The following is a 14747-nucleotide window of genomic DNA, read 5'->3' on the forward strand; positions in this document are numbered from 1 at the left end:
AAAGTGAAGGCGGATTGCATCCTTAGGGTTTTGAAAAGCTTTTGGAGCTTTCACTTTTGGGACACATGTCAGCGCTAGGCGTGCAAGGGTATCAGCTTCCTCGTTTCCATCAATTCCTACGTGTGATGGAATCCACTGAAACCTTATGTTAAATCCTTTGCTCGTTAGGTCGTCAATCAGTGCCAGAGACTGCCTTGTAAATTTCTCTAGAGGTAGGCCCCGATGTAATCTTTGTAATGCTGACTTGGAATGCGTCAGCACCACGACATCTCGTGCAGAAAAGGCACGTAGTTTCCGCAAAGCCGCGGTGATTGCGGCGCTTTCTACTGTTGTAGAGGAAACTACGCGATCCAGTCGGCCAGACCATGACACATCAAGGGATGGTATGCAGAATGCCGCTGCACAGCTATAGGAATACGCTACTTCTGTACGGGATCCTGGCTAAGATAACCTGAAAACGGATTTAGAACTTGTTCAAAATAACTCGGTTCTATTTATCTTTTCTAATTATAATAGAACTGCGAGCATTTCTTCCATGATACATAAGCTTAGTTTTCCTTTGCTGTCTGTTCGACGTAGAATTGCAAGTCTAGCGCTTTTTCATACGATTTATGATCATCCTACACAGCAGACGCGATTCTTTACGAGACACCGTTATGTATCAAAGCGTGTTGATCATTGTCGTAAAGTTGGGAGTCCTAAATTATACATGCCATACAAGGGTTTTTCCCAGTCTTTTTCCCACGCAGATGTACAGATTGGAACCATTGTATAACCCGCAACTTCTTTTTTTTTTTTTTGACACAGCAGCTAATATTTTATAGAAAGAATCAATTTGTATTCTAGCATTGTGTTTTGTTCATATTATATTTGCGTTTTGTTTACTTTCTATGTTCCACATTTTTTTTTGTGTCACTCTCCTCTATAATGACTCTCGCCCTGAAGGTATGATCAATAAAGATAAATTAAAAATTCAATTGTAAGTATCTGAAATTAGGTGCGATCTTAAAGATCTTCAAAAGTGAAGGTCATTAAAATTTGACTGAATTCAAAGTCACCATTTAAACAACTCCCCGAAAAGTACTAATAAAAAAGATAATGATTAATTTTATTAATTAGTCTTTTAAGAGTAACTTAAGCAGCGGCGATGCATTTCCTCTTCGCCGTATAGCTCGCATGCGAAGACGGCAGGTCTCTCACGGTCATAGCTCTTCTTTCTAGAATTCAGCTCTTTTTTTCAGAGCTCTTTTCTAGAATTTTTGCTGCCGTAGTTGCCAAGTGCTTGTTCACCGGCCTGCTTTTTGCCCAGTTTTGCATTGAATTCGACCATGACTAGGGTATACTGACTTTGAACTTTTCGCATCGCTAATGAAACATCTTCATAAAACTGATCTTCATCATCATCGTGACTGAATGTTGCAGCGCAGGCATGTACTACCGTTAATCTATACCTCCTACTTAGCTTTATTATGACTAGTGCTACCCACTCATTAATGCTATAGAATTCGTCAATGTTGCCCGCCATGTCCTTATGGATTAGGAATCCTAGCCCGTATTCCTTCTTGTCTGGGAGTCCTTTAAAGCAGAGGACGCGGCCACTGTTCAGCACCATATAAGGCTCTCCAGTTCTTCTAGCCTCACTGTGGTCAATGATATCCCACATAATGTCTGATAGTTCCTCAAAGAGTCCTGCTAGAGTAGCTGTAGACACGTAAGGCGTGCATATAAAGCACGCACAAAATGTGTTCGAGCGCCTCCAGTGTCACAACAACTGCTCCGCTGTAAAAAACAGGCCACCAATATTTGCGCTTGCGCATTTCTTCCACCCGAGAAATTGTTGCAGTTCAAGGTTTTAATTCTTGTTTCAGGGATGTACAACCCCAAGGTACACGAATGACGCCAAAAGAAGTCGGACGATATAGATTGACGATACACGTGGCGGAGTCACTGCATTCGCACACATATATTGTGTCTGGCGCGAGGTGAGTGAAGGTAAGTTAGAACGTTAGCGCGACTCTCAGTGTGGCGCCATTACAACGCCCATCAAGTGCCAAATTGTTCACTGATAAGAACTACACACCACCATTCGCTTGAGCACGACAGACATTGGTAAAGTGGATTTGCCCCGCTGAAATTTGACACTTTAAGGCACTTAAATGCGACAGCTTCGGATGAAGACTACGTCGGGGCAGGGTCGGCGGATACGCCTTCTGGCGGAATCTTTTTTATTTATTTTTTTATTGTACCCTCAAGATCAAACAAATAAAGGTAAGTGGATAAAGAACATACACAAGTAAATAACAAAGCAGCAAAAAATCGTTAGTTATTACAGCAAAATTTATTATTTAATTGTATCCGGGAGTGATGATGTCCAAGGCCGAACGAAACTTTGAGTTGTCCTTGATTGCGACAACTGCGCCGGCAAGGGGATTCACTTCCTGAGAATTCCTAGGAATAAATGATTCGTCACAGGCGGCACTGAATGATTCCAACCTCATGGCTGTGATCAATGCGAGAGGAAATGTAAGTAGGAGATGACTTAACATTATCGCGCAGGTAGGAATTGTGGAAATATAGTTTATGAAATAAAGCAAGGCTAAAACACATACGCCGGGCTGAGAGAGGAGCAAGTAGCACTGTGGGCGCGCATGTTATGGTTGGTAGGTAGCTGGGCAACTTCGTGAATGGCTAAGCGGCGCACTCGAAACGAAGGAAGACACGACACGAGAGCTTGTGCTGTGTGCGGGCCTTTCTTCGTCCTCAGTACGCTTTTATTAGTTAAGCTACGTAGTGTCAGGCAGATGAAGTGCCCAGCGTAAGATATATTGCCTGAATGGGCCTAGGCAAATCAACACAATCTTCAACTTGCTATAACATAAACAAGGACCTCCGAAGCGACTGCGAATTTCCCGAACGTTGTATTTAGATGGAGAAGTAAGCAATTATAAAGATACAGAAAGGCACCTGAAAGCACATAGGCGCTTGGGTGACATTTTAGCAGATGTTCTTGAGAAATTAAGCCTTCTTTAACGGTGAGTGCAAAGTGTTGTACATGTCCAGCTAAGAGACCGGTTCGGTAGTTTGCTGCAAAGGCGCTACTTCCTTTTTGTTTCATATTACGGCTTTCGTTTACTCTGTCATTAGCTTTTAAGCCGCGACACAAAACTGGCTGCAGGGAAACTTGTGGTGCAGAAGAAAGCGCGCCCCTGCAGAGCACGCAGTAAACAGCGCCCCTGCGCCGCTGTGCGGACACGTCCCGCGGGGGTCGCTGACAGGAAAGGCGTGTCAGAGAGGGGGCTGCCGCAGAGGGCCGGAGGTGCTGCCAGCACACACAGGTGTCGTCTTTATGTGTCTTCCTTTTGTGAGTGTTCAATTGCGGCAAAAGACGTGTCTTTTAGCAAGCACCAACTAGGCCAACAAGCAGTTCTGTTGCAACACAGATGGGAAATCTGCAGAAGGGGCATTCTTCAACCTAGCACAAGTACAGATGTTAAACAACGAGTGCCAAGTTGTGCTGGTTGGTGCACGCTGTAGCTGAACAGCGCATAGGACAAGACGTAGAGAGTGAACGGACCATTCGTTCTATCCACTTACTTGGTTTTCTCCTATGCGCTCTTTCTATATCTAGTTAAAAGAATTACCGACTCGCAGGTGTTGTACAAATTCAAAAATACCGTAATCTTCAACATTGGAAGCGCTGATGTGCGTTGATCGAGACGATGAAGAGCCTCAAACATCGCAACTACCGCCATGAGGGATAAACCAAGAGTCAAGTGGTTGGAGCAATCTTAACAAGGAAAGTGAAAAAAAAAAAACTACATACAGCAATAAATAGGAAGGCAGTAGAAAACAGAAAAGGTTTGACCAATCGAGAAAAGATACAAGATGAAAAGAGCATTGCTTCAACAAAAAGAAGCGACACGTTTAACGATTCAGGTCAGATCAAAATTTGAGGAAGAGTAATTGTGACAGCGTTAAGCAAATGACCATTTGGCCTGAAACCTACAAGTCAATGCCGAAAAGGCGAATCGAAAGTATCGTTTTGCATACAGTAATCGCGGTAGTATCTTGTACCTGTATTTCAAAAACTCGCTGCCCGATTATCTTGTATCGTATCATGCTAGAATTGCAAAGTATCTTTGCATTGCCCTGTGTGTAACTGAGCCGTCTATCGCATATCTTGATTCCGAGTTAGACTAGTGCAATGCCTTTGATGTACACTTGTACTTTGATGTGCCCGTTCACATTGTTCTGTTTATGTGCGAGTCACGAGACGATATGTATGCACAATCCTTACCTGCCATTAAACAGCTGCAAATCATTGTCTTCCTTTCTTGTGTTGTTTTATCGCACTTGTTCAGCAATGCAAAACCAACTAGCCCAACAAATATTTCGTCCATAAGCGGCATCAAATCAAACGTATCATTCCCGTCTCGATTTTGAATTCGTTGAATATTTCCGCACAAACACGACAAAACAAAAGTAATTGTTCAATGCAGAACCAATGCATACAAGCGGTCCTTATTTCCACGAACGACAGCCGACTGCAACAAGTTACCTTACGATGTGGCCACCTTATCATCACCCAATGCATATTTATCTGCATTAAGTTCTGGCCAATAAGTTATCCGTGCTTGATCTTATTTTTGAATTGTATGCTTTTGATGCTTCAAGGCAAATGTTAAGTCAAGCTAAAGCGGTAGAATAGTGCTCGAGAATCTCTAAGCTGTCAATATTATCACAAACAGAGCATTAATAATCGAGAAATTGAGGTAAACGCAGGACATGATTAGAGACTCCCACGGGACATTCAACTACTTGCTCGATGACTAAAACACTCCACAGTTAGGTTTTGTTACTAGCACTCAACCACTCGTTGCAAAAAACATCCTTGTTTGGTATTCTAAGACAAAATAAAATGCTACTTGCCTAGTTCTATTTCATCTTTAGAAAGAACTCATTGAAGTTACAACGACGTGGGCGGTCGAAAGGTTTCATTTTCGCTCGAGTCTGCACCGCTCCCGCTTTCTCGTTTGAGTAGTTTCGTTATCGCGTAGTGCTGCGCTGCTTTTGCTGGCTCGCGAAACTCGCACAAACTGCAAGTGAGAGAGAGCTCAACTTCCATGTGATGTCGCGGAATGCCCGAATGGTCTACGTCACTTGACCAAAAGCAGCTGCAGCGGCGAATCAAGATCAGCTTAAACAAGCTGTAAAATAGAGCATGAAAAAAACAAAAGGAAAATCAATAGGCAGATTTCATTTAGCAATGACATTGCTAATATGCAATAATCGAGATAACTTATACATTTCACCAAGCTCGCGATAATTGCAAGCGAACATATTGTCACGTTGTAGTGACGGTGAAGAACGCAGTAGCAAAACCGTGAATTACGAAACGAACTTTTTGTTGGGCAACCCCATAGAGTTTCTCACTACATTACTTAGAGGGAAATCTTGCGCTGCTGCGCTGTGGTAAGCATGGCAATGCCGGTATACTGAGACTTCGGATTGGCATTCTTCTCGGAGAGCCAGGACACCTTGAAGACGCGACTGCCAAGCACCGTTGCGTCTGTCACAATGACTAATTTTCAACTAAACAGCACATAAAAAGCTGTTCTAGCCTTAATGTTAGACAGGAACAAGTTTTGTTTAATTATAACTTATCATTGCATGTACAATCATATAAAACGTAAAAGTTACCAGCGTGCCGCTTAAGTTGGAGGACAGACGACAAGATTCCCGTTCGCTTTGCAAGAGTTTGTCATCTGTTCTTGCTTTTCATCTTTTGTTTATGCATTGTAGGTGAGGAAACTTCACTGGAGAATGTAATATGCACGAATGAAAACTTTTCATGAAGATTTTACTTTAAGAGGAAGCTTTAGCTCGGGTGCTCCTATCTAAATACATGTAAAAGGAGAATTCGTTTTTCTCGGCAACCACTGCACAACATTTGACGAGGTTTATTGCATTTAGAAGAAACACTTGAAACCGAGTGACTATTGGTTTCGAATTTTTGAGTTAGGTCGTAAATTTTTTATTAAAAATTTGCAAAAATCAACATTTTTCAAAAAACTAAACTATCGAGTTTACAACTCTGTAACTCAACAACAAAAACGATAATGTAAATTTGTGAATTGCTTCTAATAGCATGTTTAAAGCGGACAAAATTGATATGTTACACATGAATATGAAAAAATTGAGTAATATGGAAATATTACTTTTGCAGAACCCTTGTAACCAACGTAACAAATTCACGTAAGATGTAAAATGACATATCGAATTTGTCCGCTTCGAATGATCTAATGGATGCCGTTTACATAACCGCGATATCTGTTCTTGATGCCGAGCTATGAATTTGTAAAGTTCGTGCTTCTATTTATTTCAAACGGTCGCATATTTGAAAATTTTTTTAACAAAATGCAAGCCCTAAATCGAAATTCCGCTTTCAACACTGACTTGAATTTAACTTTCTCTCTCAATCGCAACAAATTTCGTTAAAATCGGTCCACAGGTTCTCTCAGAAAAACGTTTTTGCGTTTTACATGTACTTGAATAAGCCGCGTCGGAGTTGGCCCCGAGCTAAAGCTTCCTCTTAAGGACGCGTTATTTTTGTAGCCATATCTACGTTTTAGACGAAGCCTCTTAAACGCCACCCAACACAAGCGTCGCAGACACATATACCATCATTCCCATCACGGCACAGCACCCTTTAGGAAACTGGCACAGACGGTGGCGCCAGTCTTGCCTCTAGGTGGTATCGCGAGAAACTCTACGGGCGAACCTGTGACCAAAAAAACAGGCGACACTTGAAGCTCGGCAGGAGCGAGCGCAGTCCGCAATTGCCTAATCTGCGGATCATACGCGCCGGCTACCTGTCAATGGCTCGACGAACCCGCCAGCGTAATCGGCGGTGCTCAGTTGTAGAGTGCACGCCAGCATTGCCGCTGCGCACAGAATTTGACTGCACGGGGTGCGGCGGCAACCTAGACAACGGATATAATCCTCGATAGCGTTCGAAAAACGATAAATAAAGTTCAGGATAAACCGGTGCGCTTAAGATATGCACGAGTTAGTCGTGCATATCTTTTCGACACAGCACGGAATTTACAGGGACCGAGACCACAGAGCGCTGACTGCAACATGTTTATTGCCACAACGCGCCTGTAAACATTCAATTTGACGCACGCGCACAAAAAGCAATACCGCGAAGGCGATACGTGCACCCCTTCCTCGATAGCGGGGAAAGATCCCGTGCGAATTAAAGCCACGTGACACACAAAACAAAAAGAACAAGCCACACTGCACTACGAATAAACATTGTCGACCGAGTCATACGTGAACATCCAGGCTTGAAACAGCCGTTATTGCGTCACTGCGCCTAAGAGCCGCTCCTCATCACTTATGAACGCCAGGCGTGCTGCTGCAATTCTCTTTAAGCTTTGATAACTCGCCTGCTTCAACTATTTCTTTCGTGTCATCCCGGCGCAGCTGCGCAGAATCATCGCCTGCTAAAAAAAAAAAAAAATGAAGTGAAAGAAATTAAGGCCACTGTTCCGTACATCGTTTCAGGTCTCGGCAATGTATATCCGTCGGTATCTAGAAGCAGCAGTGGAATCATTGCACTGCTCCCTGAGCCCTTTGTTTAAACATCTGCCAGTGCGACTGACCTGTAGACTGAGCCACAGGGCAAGGTCAGACCACGTGCGCGGAACACACCGCCCCCTGATTCCTGATGGCGCATTCTGACTGTCGGAAGAGTTGAGCAGAGTTTAGGTAACTTGCCCGTTTTCCTGTTTCTTGAGGTTGTGAGGCATAGCTTGCAGATAAGGAAGTACTGATACCTTCTTCCTACGAGCTGAGTCAACCACGTTTGTTTCGGGGCTAACTTGTTTACATCTCTGATCATGCCTTCAGCTACGAAAAGCAAAGGCATGCGCGCGAACCCTTCAGTCGATACACCTGGTGATAGAAAGCGGGTTCAAGGCGGTGCACGTAGGACTTGACGAGGGCGTTTCTGAAGCAACTTGGAGTGCGCCGATTCGAACGGCAGCGCGGGTTTCTTGCCCCTTGGCTTTTAGGTCCAACAGGCACGACGTACAGGAAAGCGGAAACATAGCTCCAGACATCTTATGAAGTTGTTAGCAGGGGCTTCGTGGCTCAGTGTTAAGGGTAGAAGGCACTCAGAAAAAACAGACCTGGTGTCGGAAATGTACAAGTTCGTACGACCTAGGCCCCCTTCCCACTCAGCATGAACGTAAGCGTGTTCTATAACACTATTAAGCGTCTGCGCAACGCACGTCCACTTGTCGTTCTTTTATTTTCGTTCTTTAGTTCTTACGTCAGTGTAATACCAAGCGTAACACAATCATGAGAGTGACGTTACTTTGATTCGCACGAGATCTTTCACCACTAACGAGGAATGGCTTCACGCAATTTACTGCCTTTGCTGCTTTCTTCTGCGCACGCTCATGCGTGGAATTGTATATTTACAAGCGCTTTACGTGGCAATAAACCACTTGCAATCAGCGCTTTCGCGGTGTCTACTCTGTCGGTCGCTGTGCATTTATTGTGCGCTGTGTTGAAATAGATAAAGAAAGGCGCGTCTTGCACTGAGTCATAACCTCTAACCTTTCTTAGCGAGTGAAATGCGGTCACCGAATAAAGACCAAGAGCTATGCGTGTCAATGTAGGCGTGTCAATATCAAAGTTGTTAGCGTGGTAATTGTTAAGAACCGAGCGCAATATAAAGCGCAGACACTGTTTGCTAGAATTCAGACGGCATGCGCGTCTTCGTGGGTAATGCAGTTCATTTTGCTCCAAGAGTGCCAGTCATGCCAAATTATGTGTGTTTGTTTGCATCTCTAGTTTAAATTTTACACTTAGCTGATATTTACATAAGTTATGTATGCTAAATATCTGGCACTTTCGAAAGAGATCAGCGCTGAGCTGCATTGTAAATGTGACAAACATACTTTTAATCAATTGAATTCGTAGCAAATTAGAACGTTAGCTGTTTGTCATACAAGTTGATAATAATTCAAAGGCGAGTAGAACAGTGAATTGTTCAAAACTATTTTTATTCTTGCAGTGGGATGATATGTGACACGAGGTACTGTGCCCATGATTCAAGCTAGCTTTTTTTACCAAATGGTTTATATAGTTCTCTCAAGAGATATCAGACGAAATATAACTCCAAGACACTTAAAACCATCAACAATCGTAGTATTACGACAGTTGACCTCTGCGGCTTCGTTAGGAGGAACGAATTTATTTTATTTTTATTTTTTATCCCGGGATCGAACCCCGGCCACGACGTCGGCTTTTCGACGGGGGCGAAACACCCGAGCACTCAGATTTAGGTGCACGTTGAAGAACCCCAAGCAGTCCGCAATATCCCGGACGTGCCTCATAATGGCGTCGTGGTTCTGGCGCGCGAAACCCCATATTTGTTTCTTTCATTTTTGTTGGACTGCGACCAAAGCTGAAGTGATTGTAGCGTTTCATTAGACAGCCATAATAACTCCACATAACTTGTTCCGGAAACATATATGCTGCTATCTTCTGCACATACGATAAAGTTTCTTTGGAATTACGCTATACAATATCGCTGAGGTATGAGATGAATAATATAGATGCTCTAAACCGTTCCCTCGAGGCACCCCACAAAAAATTGGTTTAACATTAAAATTAAAGTTCACTGTATGAACAATTTGTTTTCGATTTGTTAGGTAAGATCTTAATAGTTCGGTAGTCTGACCATGAATGCAAAACAATTGATTTTTGCCAAGCAAGATATCACAGTTTACCAGGCCAAAGGCCTTCGCAAAGCCAACGAAAATACCAGTTACAAAACACTCATTTTCAAATTGCTCAAGACTAGTATTTTTGTTCCAGTAACGCTATCTGTTGACTTGTTTTCCGTAAACCTATGCTGAAGGGGACGTAAGTATTTTGTGCTTATCAATAAAATTGGTAAACCGAGTGTGCAAATTTTTTTCAAGAACCTTCGACAAAATTGGCAGAATGCAGTACCATTTCTCATACAGTTTCGATCTTCTATTTTAAAGGTAACACAGATTCGTGCTAGTTCAATTTTCTTTCTGGGAAAATTCTAGTTATTATAAGATTGTTAAAATATCTGGAACAATTACATCAAAAATTGTTAAGAGCTGGAACAATTATATCAGCTACATAATTCGTAGTCCGTAAATATCATCGCTAAATTTCGTTTCCAAATTCCGGATAACACATGCAACTTCTCGCGGCGCCGTAAGGCCTAGAGACGTAGGGTATTCAACATCATCGCCAACGTAATGAATTGCGTCACGCACTTGCGGATGAGATACTAGTATAAGAGTTGTTAAATTCCTCAGCCAATTCAATCCGAGATAGCCCTTGACCATCGATCAGCAAGTTTAGTGGTCGGGTGTAAAAATTATCGCGATGTTGTAACCTGTTACACCGGGTCCCCTGTGTGTCATTACACACACAAGCACGTACGTAAACTGTGTGTAACAATATCGTCTTTACCAGTGAAAAGGTCGTTCCTTGAAATTTGGGAGGCGACCTGTAATGAACAATGACCAGCGGTCCCTGGCCCCGGCTTGTGAGACAGACCGCCTTCTCATGTATCGACTCTGAACCTGGGCGTAGCGACATCAACGTCCACCGTCTATACGTTTGTCCTCGTTGATGAATACCGGGAATCGCGCTGCGTCTGGTGGCGACAGCACTCGATCAGCATTAGCATACACCACGCGCCAGCTCATGAGGCTAGGAAGACCCACAATGGCGACTTAATCGCTGTACGGGTACAATCGCGACGTATTGGCTTCGGCATGAGAACTGTACTGCGTTGCTTTTGTCATCTAAAACAGTACAGCCATAATATAGCAGCACGACTTTTCTGAGCCAATAGTGGAAATCATTGGCGAATCTCATGAGGAAGCGAGAAAGGCTGTAGTCATGGTAACCGAGCGGCTCATACACAGAGTGCGGTCGCGGGGCATTTCCGGCGCACCTACCTCTAGGTCCTTACACATCCTTCGGCCGTGCGGTCTGGGGTCGACGAAGGCGTGCGGAGGGAGCGAGCGTACGAGGAGCTCCGCCGACTCGGCCAGCCGTCGGATCTGGGCCTCGACCAGCACAGGCGTTGGCGGCGTCACTGGGCGCACGCCCGCATCCGATGAATCCCCGCCGGAACCCAGCATTCCCTGCGTGGACACGGCTGGCGTTATATAACTTCTCCTGTGGCATTAAGCACAGTCGAGCACCATGACGTCCACCACGATGCGCTATCGGACGACGTCCGGCTAGAGAACGTTTCCAATAATGTCGTCTCGATAACCTTGTGTTTCTCTCTGTTCTTCGTCGCTCGCTTCAGCTGCCCCGAGCCACCCTGTGCTTGTGTGTCGGCTTAATTTCAGGCTCTCTAGCTTTTGTGCGGTGATTACTTTTGCGCGTGCGCCTCGACAGCTGCACCGTACGCATTCTTTGACTGCTCCTAGCCCTCGCTTAATGAAATGGATCCACCAATGCCAAACAACATCCCCGAATGCACAAAGAAGAGAAAGTTGCGCAGGAAGCAAAAAAGAAAAAAAAAAGCAAAATAAGGAAATTCAAGTCGCTCGACTGACCATGGTGAAGAAGGCAAGAGAATCAGCAGAGACTGCTGTGTGCAGAAGCAAAGGTTGCAACTTTTCTTTTGTAGTCGCCATTATTTTTCCACCTCGACCGTCTCGTGTGCGCCGCGCCGTTCTACCGCGAGAAAGGGGAATGTAAAGCATAAAGAAGAACATGCAATGGCTAGAGGAACCTCGGAACCCAGGAAATAAAGAATACGGATAGAATCGAACAACACGCTACACGTCGGGGAAGCAAGGAAAATGAAAAGTGAAGTAGTAGCAAAAACAAATAATAAGTAAGGAAAGACAGAAAGACGGCTCACATTAAACTTGTGAATCAAAGAAGCATAGAAGCTTCTAAAGCAGCGGAGGTCCCCAATCAAGGGGATTGAAGAGAAGGGGCCACAAACACAAGAAAGAGCAGCGCGTCCAAAAGCAGGCGAGGTGCAGCAAAGCGTTCTGAAACACAAGGAAGAATGCACAAGGAAATTAAAAAACGGCGGACGCGCGCATAACCCAAATAGCGTGCCGTCAAAATTACACGCCGCCAGTCGGGGGTGAAACAAAGAAGCCAGAACAAATACTCGCCAGCGAAGGCTGTTGGAATGAAGCGCAAAAGTTATGCAAGAAAGATGAGCGGAGGTCGAGACAGCAACCATGGTGCGCTGCGAGTGTGCATACTTTGCATTTTGCTCTTCCTTGTGTTTCGTACTGAAGACCGCAAGAAAGGCTCGTACAGCCCCACAAACAGCATATGGAGGTCTGCTTTGGAAATAAGCATCACCGTCATGTCTGCGAAAGCAAGTGACGTTTGCGAGAGCAGCTGTTTCAGAGCACGAATGTGTACATGAAAGCGGGCGACAAACTGTGGGACCGCACCTGTAACCTTACATTTAAACGCTTTTGTGAGAATCAACTTTACAACTATACCAGATGGCTAGTGCTGCCGTTGCCATCGACATGGATTCCGTTAACGGGTTTCACTGTAACTTAAGTTAGTAAAATAATGCTGCATCGGGTTTCCAAATAGTATGAACGAATACGTCTTCTTTTTTTAAGTTTGTGGCCGCTTTGTCTTCAACACCAGGGTCCTCTATCATAGCCCATTTAGAGTCCCTGGTCGACCAGCTCGCCGTCTTCATCGACGCCCTTTGGACGTCCTCCCATGACCAGTGCGGCTCTTCCTCAAGCCCCAGCCGCCCTCCCGCTTCCCCGAGCTTGCACATTCCTGAAGCTCGTCTATTTGCTGGTACCATCGTACCTTCCAACACCGCACCCCATGCCAGTGAATGCACTACGAGATCACTGACGGCGGCATCCGAACTCGCCTTACAACCCGGCCACCGTTTCATTGTCATGAATCACATTTCCGGCTTGCGTTTCATTTGTAGACACTAATGTCGAGGTCAGCGTGCTACCGTCCTCCAAGTATTTCATCTGGCCCTCGGCGAACTCTATCGCCACGTATGGCCTCACTCTCTACTTGGGTCTGCGGCGCACGTTGCGGTGGGTAGTCATCGTTGCTGACGGCAATCACCCTATCCACGGCTCCAACTTCCTGACCCATTTCGACCTCGACGTCAGCACGACAGATTGACAGCACGACGTCGCCAGATTGGCAGAAAGACGTGGCTCTCTATCCCCGGAGTTCTGTCGGCCGTCGCTCTCACTAGCATCCACACGCTCAGTCCACTGTGCCCGTACGCTCGAATCCTCCAAGACTTCCCCGCGGTGTCGAGGCCCTACAATTCAACTCAGCCCCCCAAGTACGGCGTAACCCACCACATTGTCACACGTCGTTCACCCGTCGCAGCTCACCCGTGCCGCCTTTTCGCTGAGCGTCTGGCCATTGCTAAACGTTAATTCAAGCACGTGCTGCCACTGGGTATTCGCCCTTCGTCCAGCAGTTGGGCCTCCCCACTTCATCTGATGCCCAAGAAAGAACAGGGTGACTGGCGTGTGTGTGGCGACTAACGTTCACACGGTCCACGATGGCTATCTCCTTCCACGCATTCAAGATTTCTCAGGCTACTTCGAAGGATGCAAAATCTTTAGTTAAGTGGACCTCGCCAAGGCCTACCACTAAATCTCCCATGAGCATGCTGATAACCCGATGACGGCCATTACTATACCCTTCGGCCTGTTTGAGTATGTATGCATGGCTCTTGAGCTACGCAATGCAGCTCAAACGTTCCCAAAATTTATTGCCGAGGTAACCTGTGACCTCCCGGCTATATTTGCCTACGTCGACGACATCCTCGTCGCGAATCCCGATTAACGAGAGCATGAGCGTCACCTCCGGGAACTCTTTAAACACCTTCAACACTTTGGCCTGGTTGTCAACCTCCAGAAATACGTCTAATTCTACCGCGAGAAGAAGGCTGCAGAACTAACGCCGAAGGCTGGTCAAGCTAGTTACTGGCATTGTGAAACATGGTTACAGCGCTAAGGAAGACGAAGACATTTGCATGAACTGAACTGGACGGGCGCTGGACATCTACTGGGTTTCTTGAACCAAGACATCATAATTCTGGAGTACATGTCATACTTTTCCAGTTTCCCATCACGAGAGCGCCCCACGCACCTTCTTATTCAAGCAGTCAATTTATTTCCTCGAGATCGATACAGTTATGAGACTCGTTTATGCGAAAGACAGATATCTATCTGCACTTTTCAGCCTTGTATATACCCAGTACCCGGCGAGACTTCGATCTGTATCCGCATCTTCTTCAATGACCCGAAGATGCCCAGCCCCTTGTACAGCCTGAAATTGTGCACGATGCAAGCACAGCCCGTCATTAAGACACCACAGGGTCTATCCGATGCAACAGTTGCCGTAGAAGATGGACATTTCCTAAACAACCCTTATTGCGCAAGCTACGGAGTCTGTAACTTGCGCCTGTTGTCGCAAATGCAGCCAGTCTTTGCACCGTGGTACCGTTGCACAGCACCGTTGCATCATTCACGTAGTACCCCTCCCCCCTAGTTGCCTTCCTCGCACGGACTGTTTCGGTTGGATGCCTATATTTGCACTTTGCCGATCGTCGATTACAACCTAGGAATTAGAATCAAGCTCCACCCAGAGAAAAGTCGCAGTTTCGCCCGAAAGGCGAAATATCGATT

At 45.3% G+C, this 14747-nt stretch overlaps 1 protein-coding gene across 5 annotated transcripts in view; it reads right to left on the minus strand.

Annotated features, from left to right (window-relative positions):
- nab (NGFI-A-binding protein homolog) overlaps window positions 1-14747 on the minus strand; it is a 941120-nt gene that overhangs the window by 245662 nt on the left and 680711 nt on the right. For 4 of the 5 annotated variants that reach the window (XM_072288146.1, XM_072288145.1, XM_072288147.1 and 1 more), the window contains one exon: window positions 11025-11213. The exons of the other annotated variant lie outside the window; for it this stretch is intronic. In XM_072288146.1, the coding sequence (XP_072144247.1) occupies window positions 11025-11213 (189 nt within the window). The remainder of the gene's footprint in view (window positions 1-11024; window positions 11214-14747) is intronic. 5 annotated transcript variants of the gene reach the window in all.

This window comes from Dermacentor andersoni, chromosome 5, assembly GCF_023375885.2.
Source record: "Dermacentor andersoni chromosome 5, qqDerAnde1_hic_scaffold, whole genome shotgun sequence".
Classification (NCBI taxonomy): Eukaryota; Metazoa; Arthropoda; class Arachnida; order Ixodida; family Ixodidae; genus Dermacentor; species Dermacentor andersoni.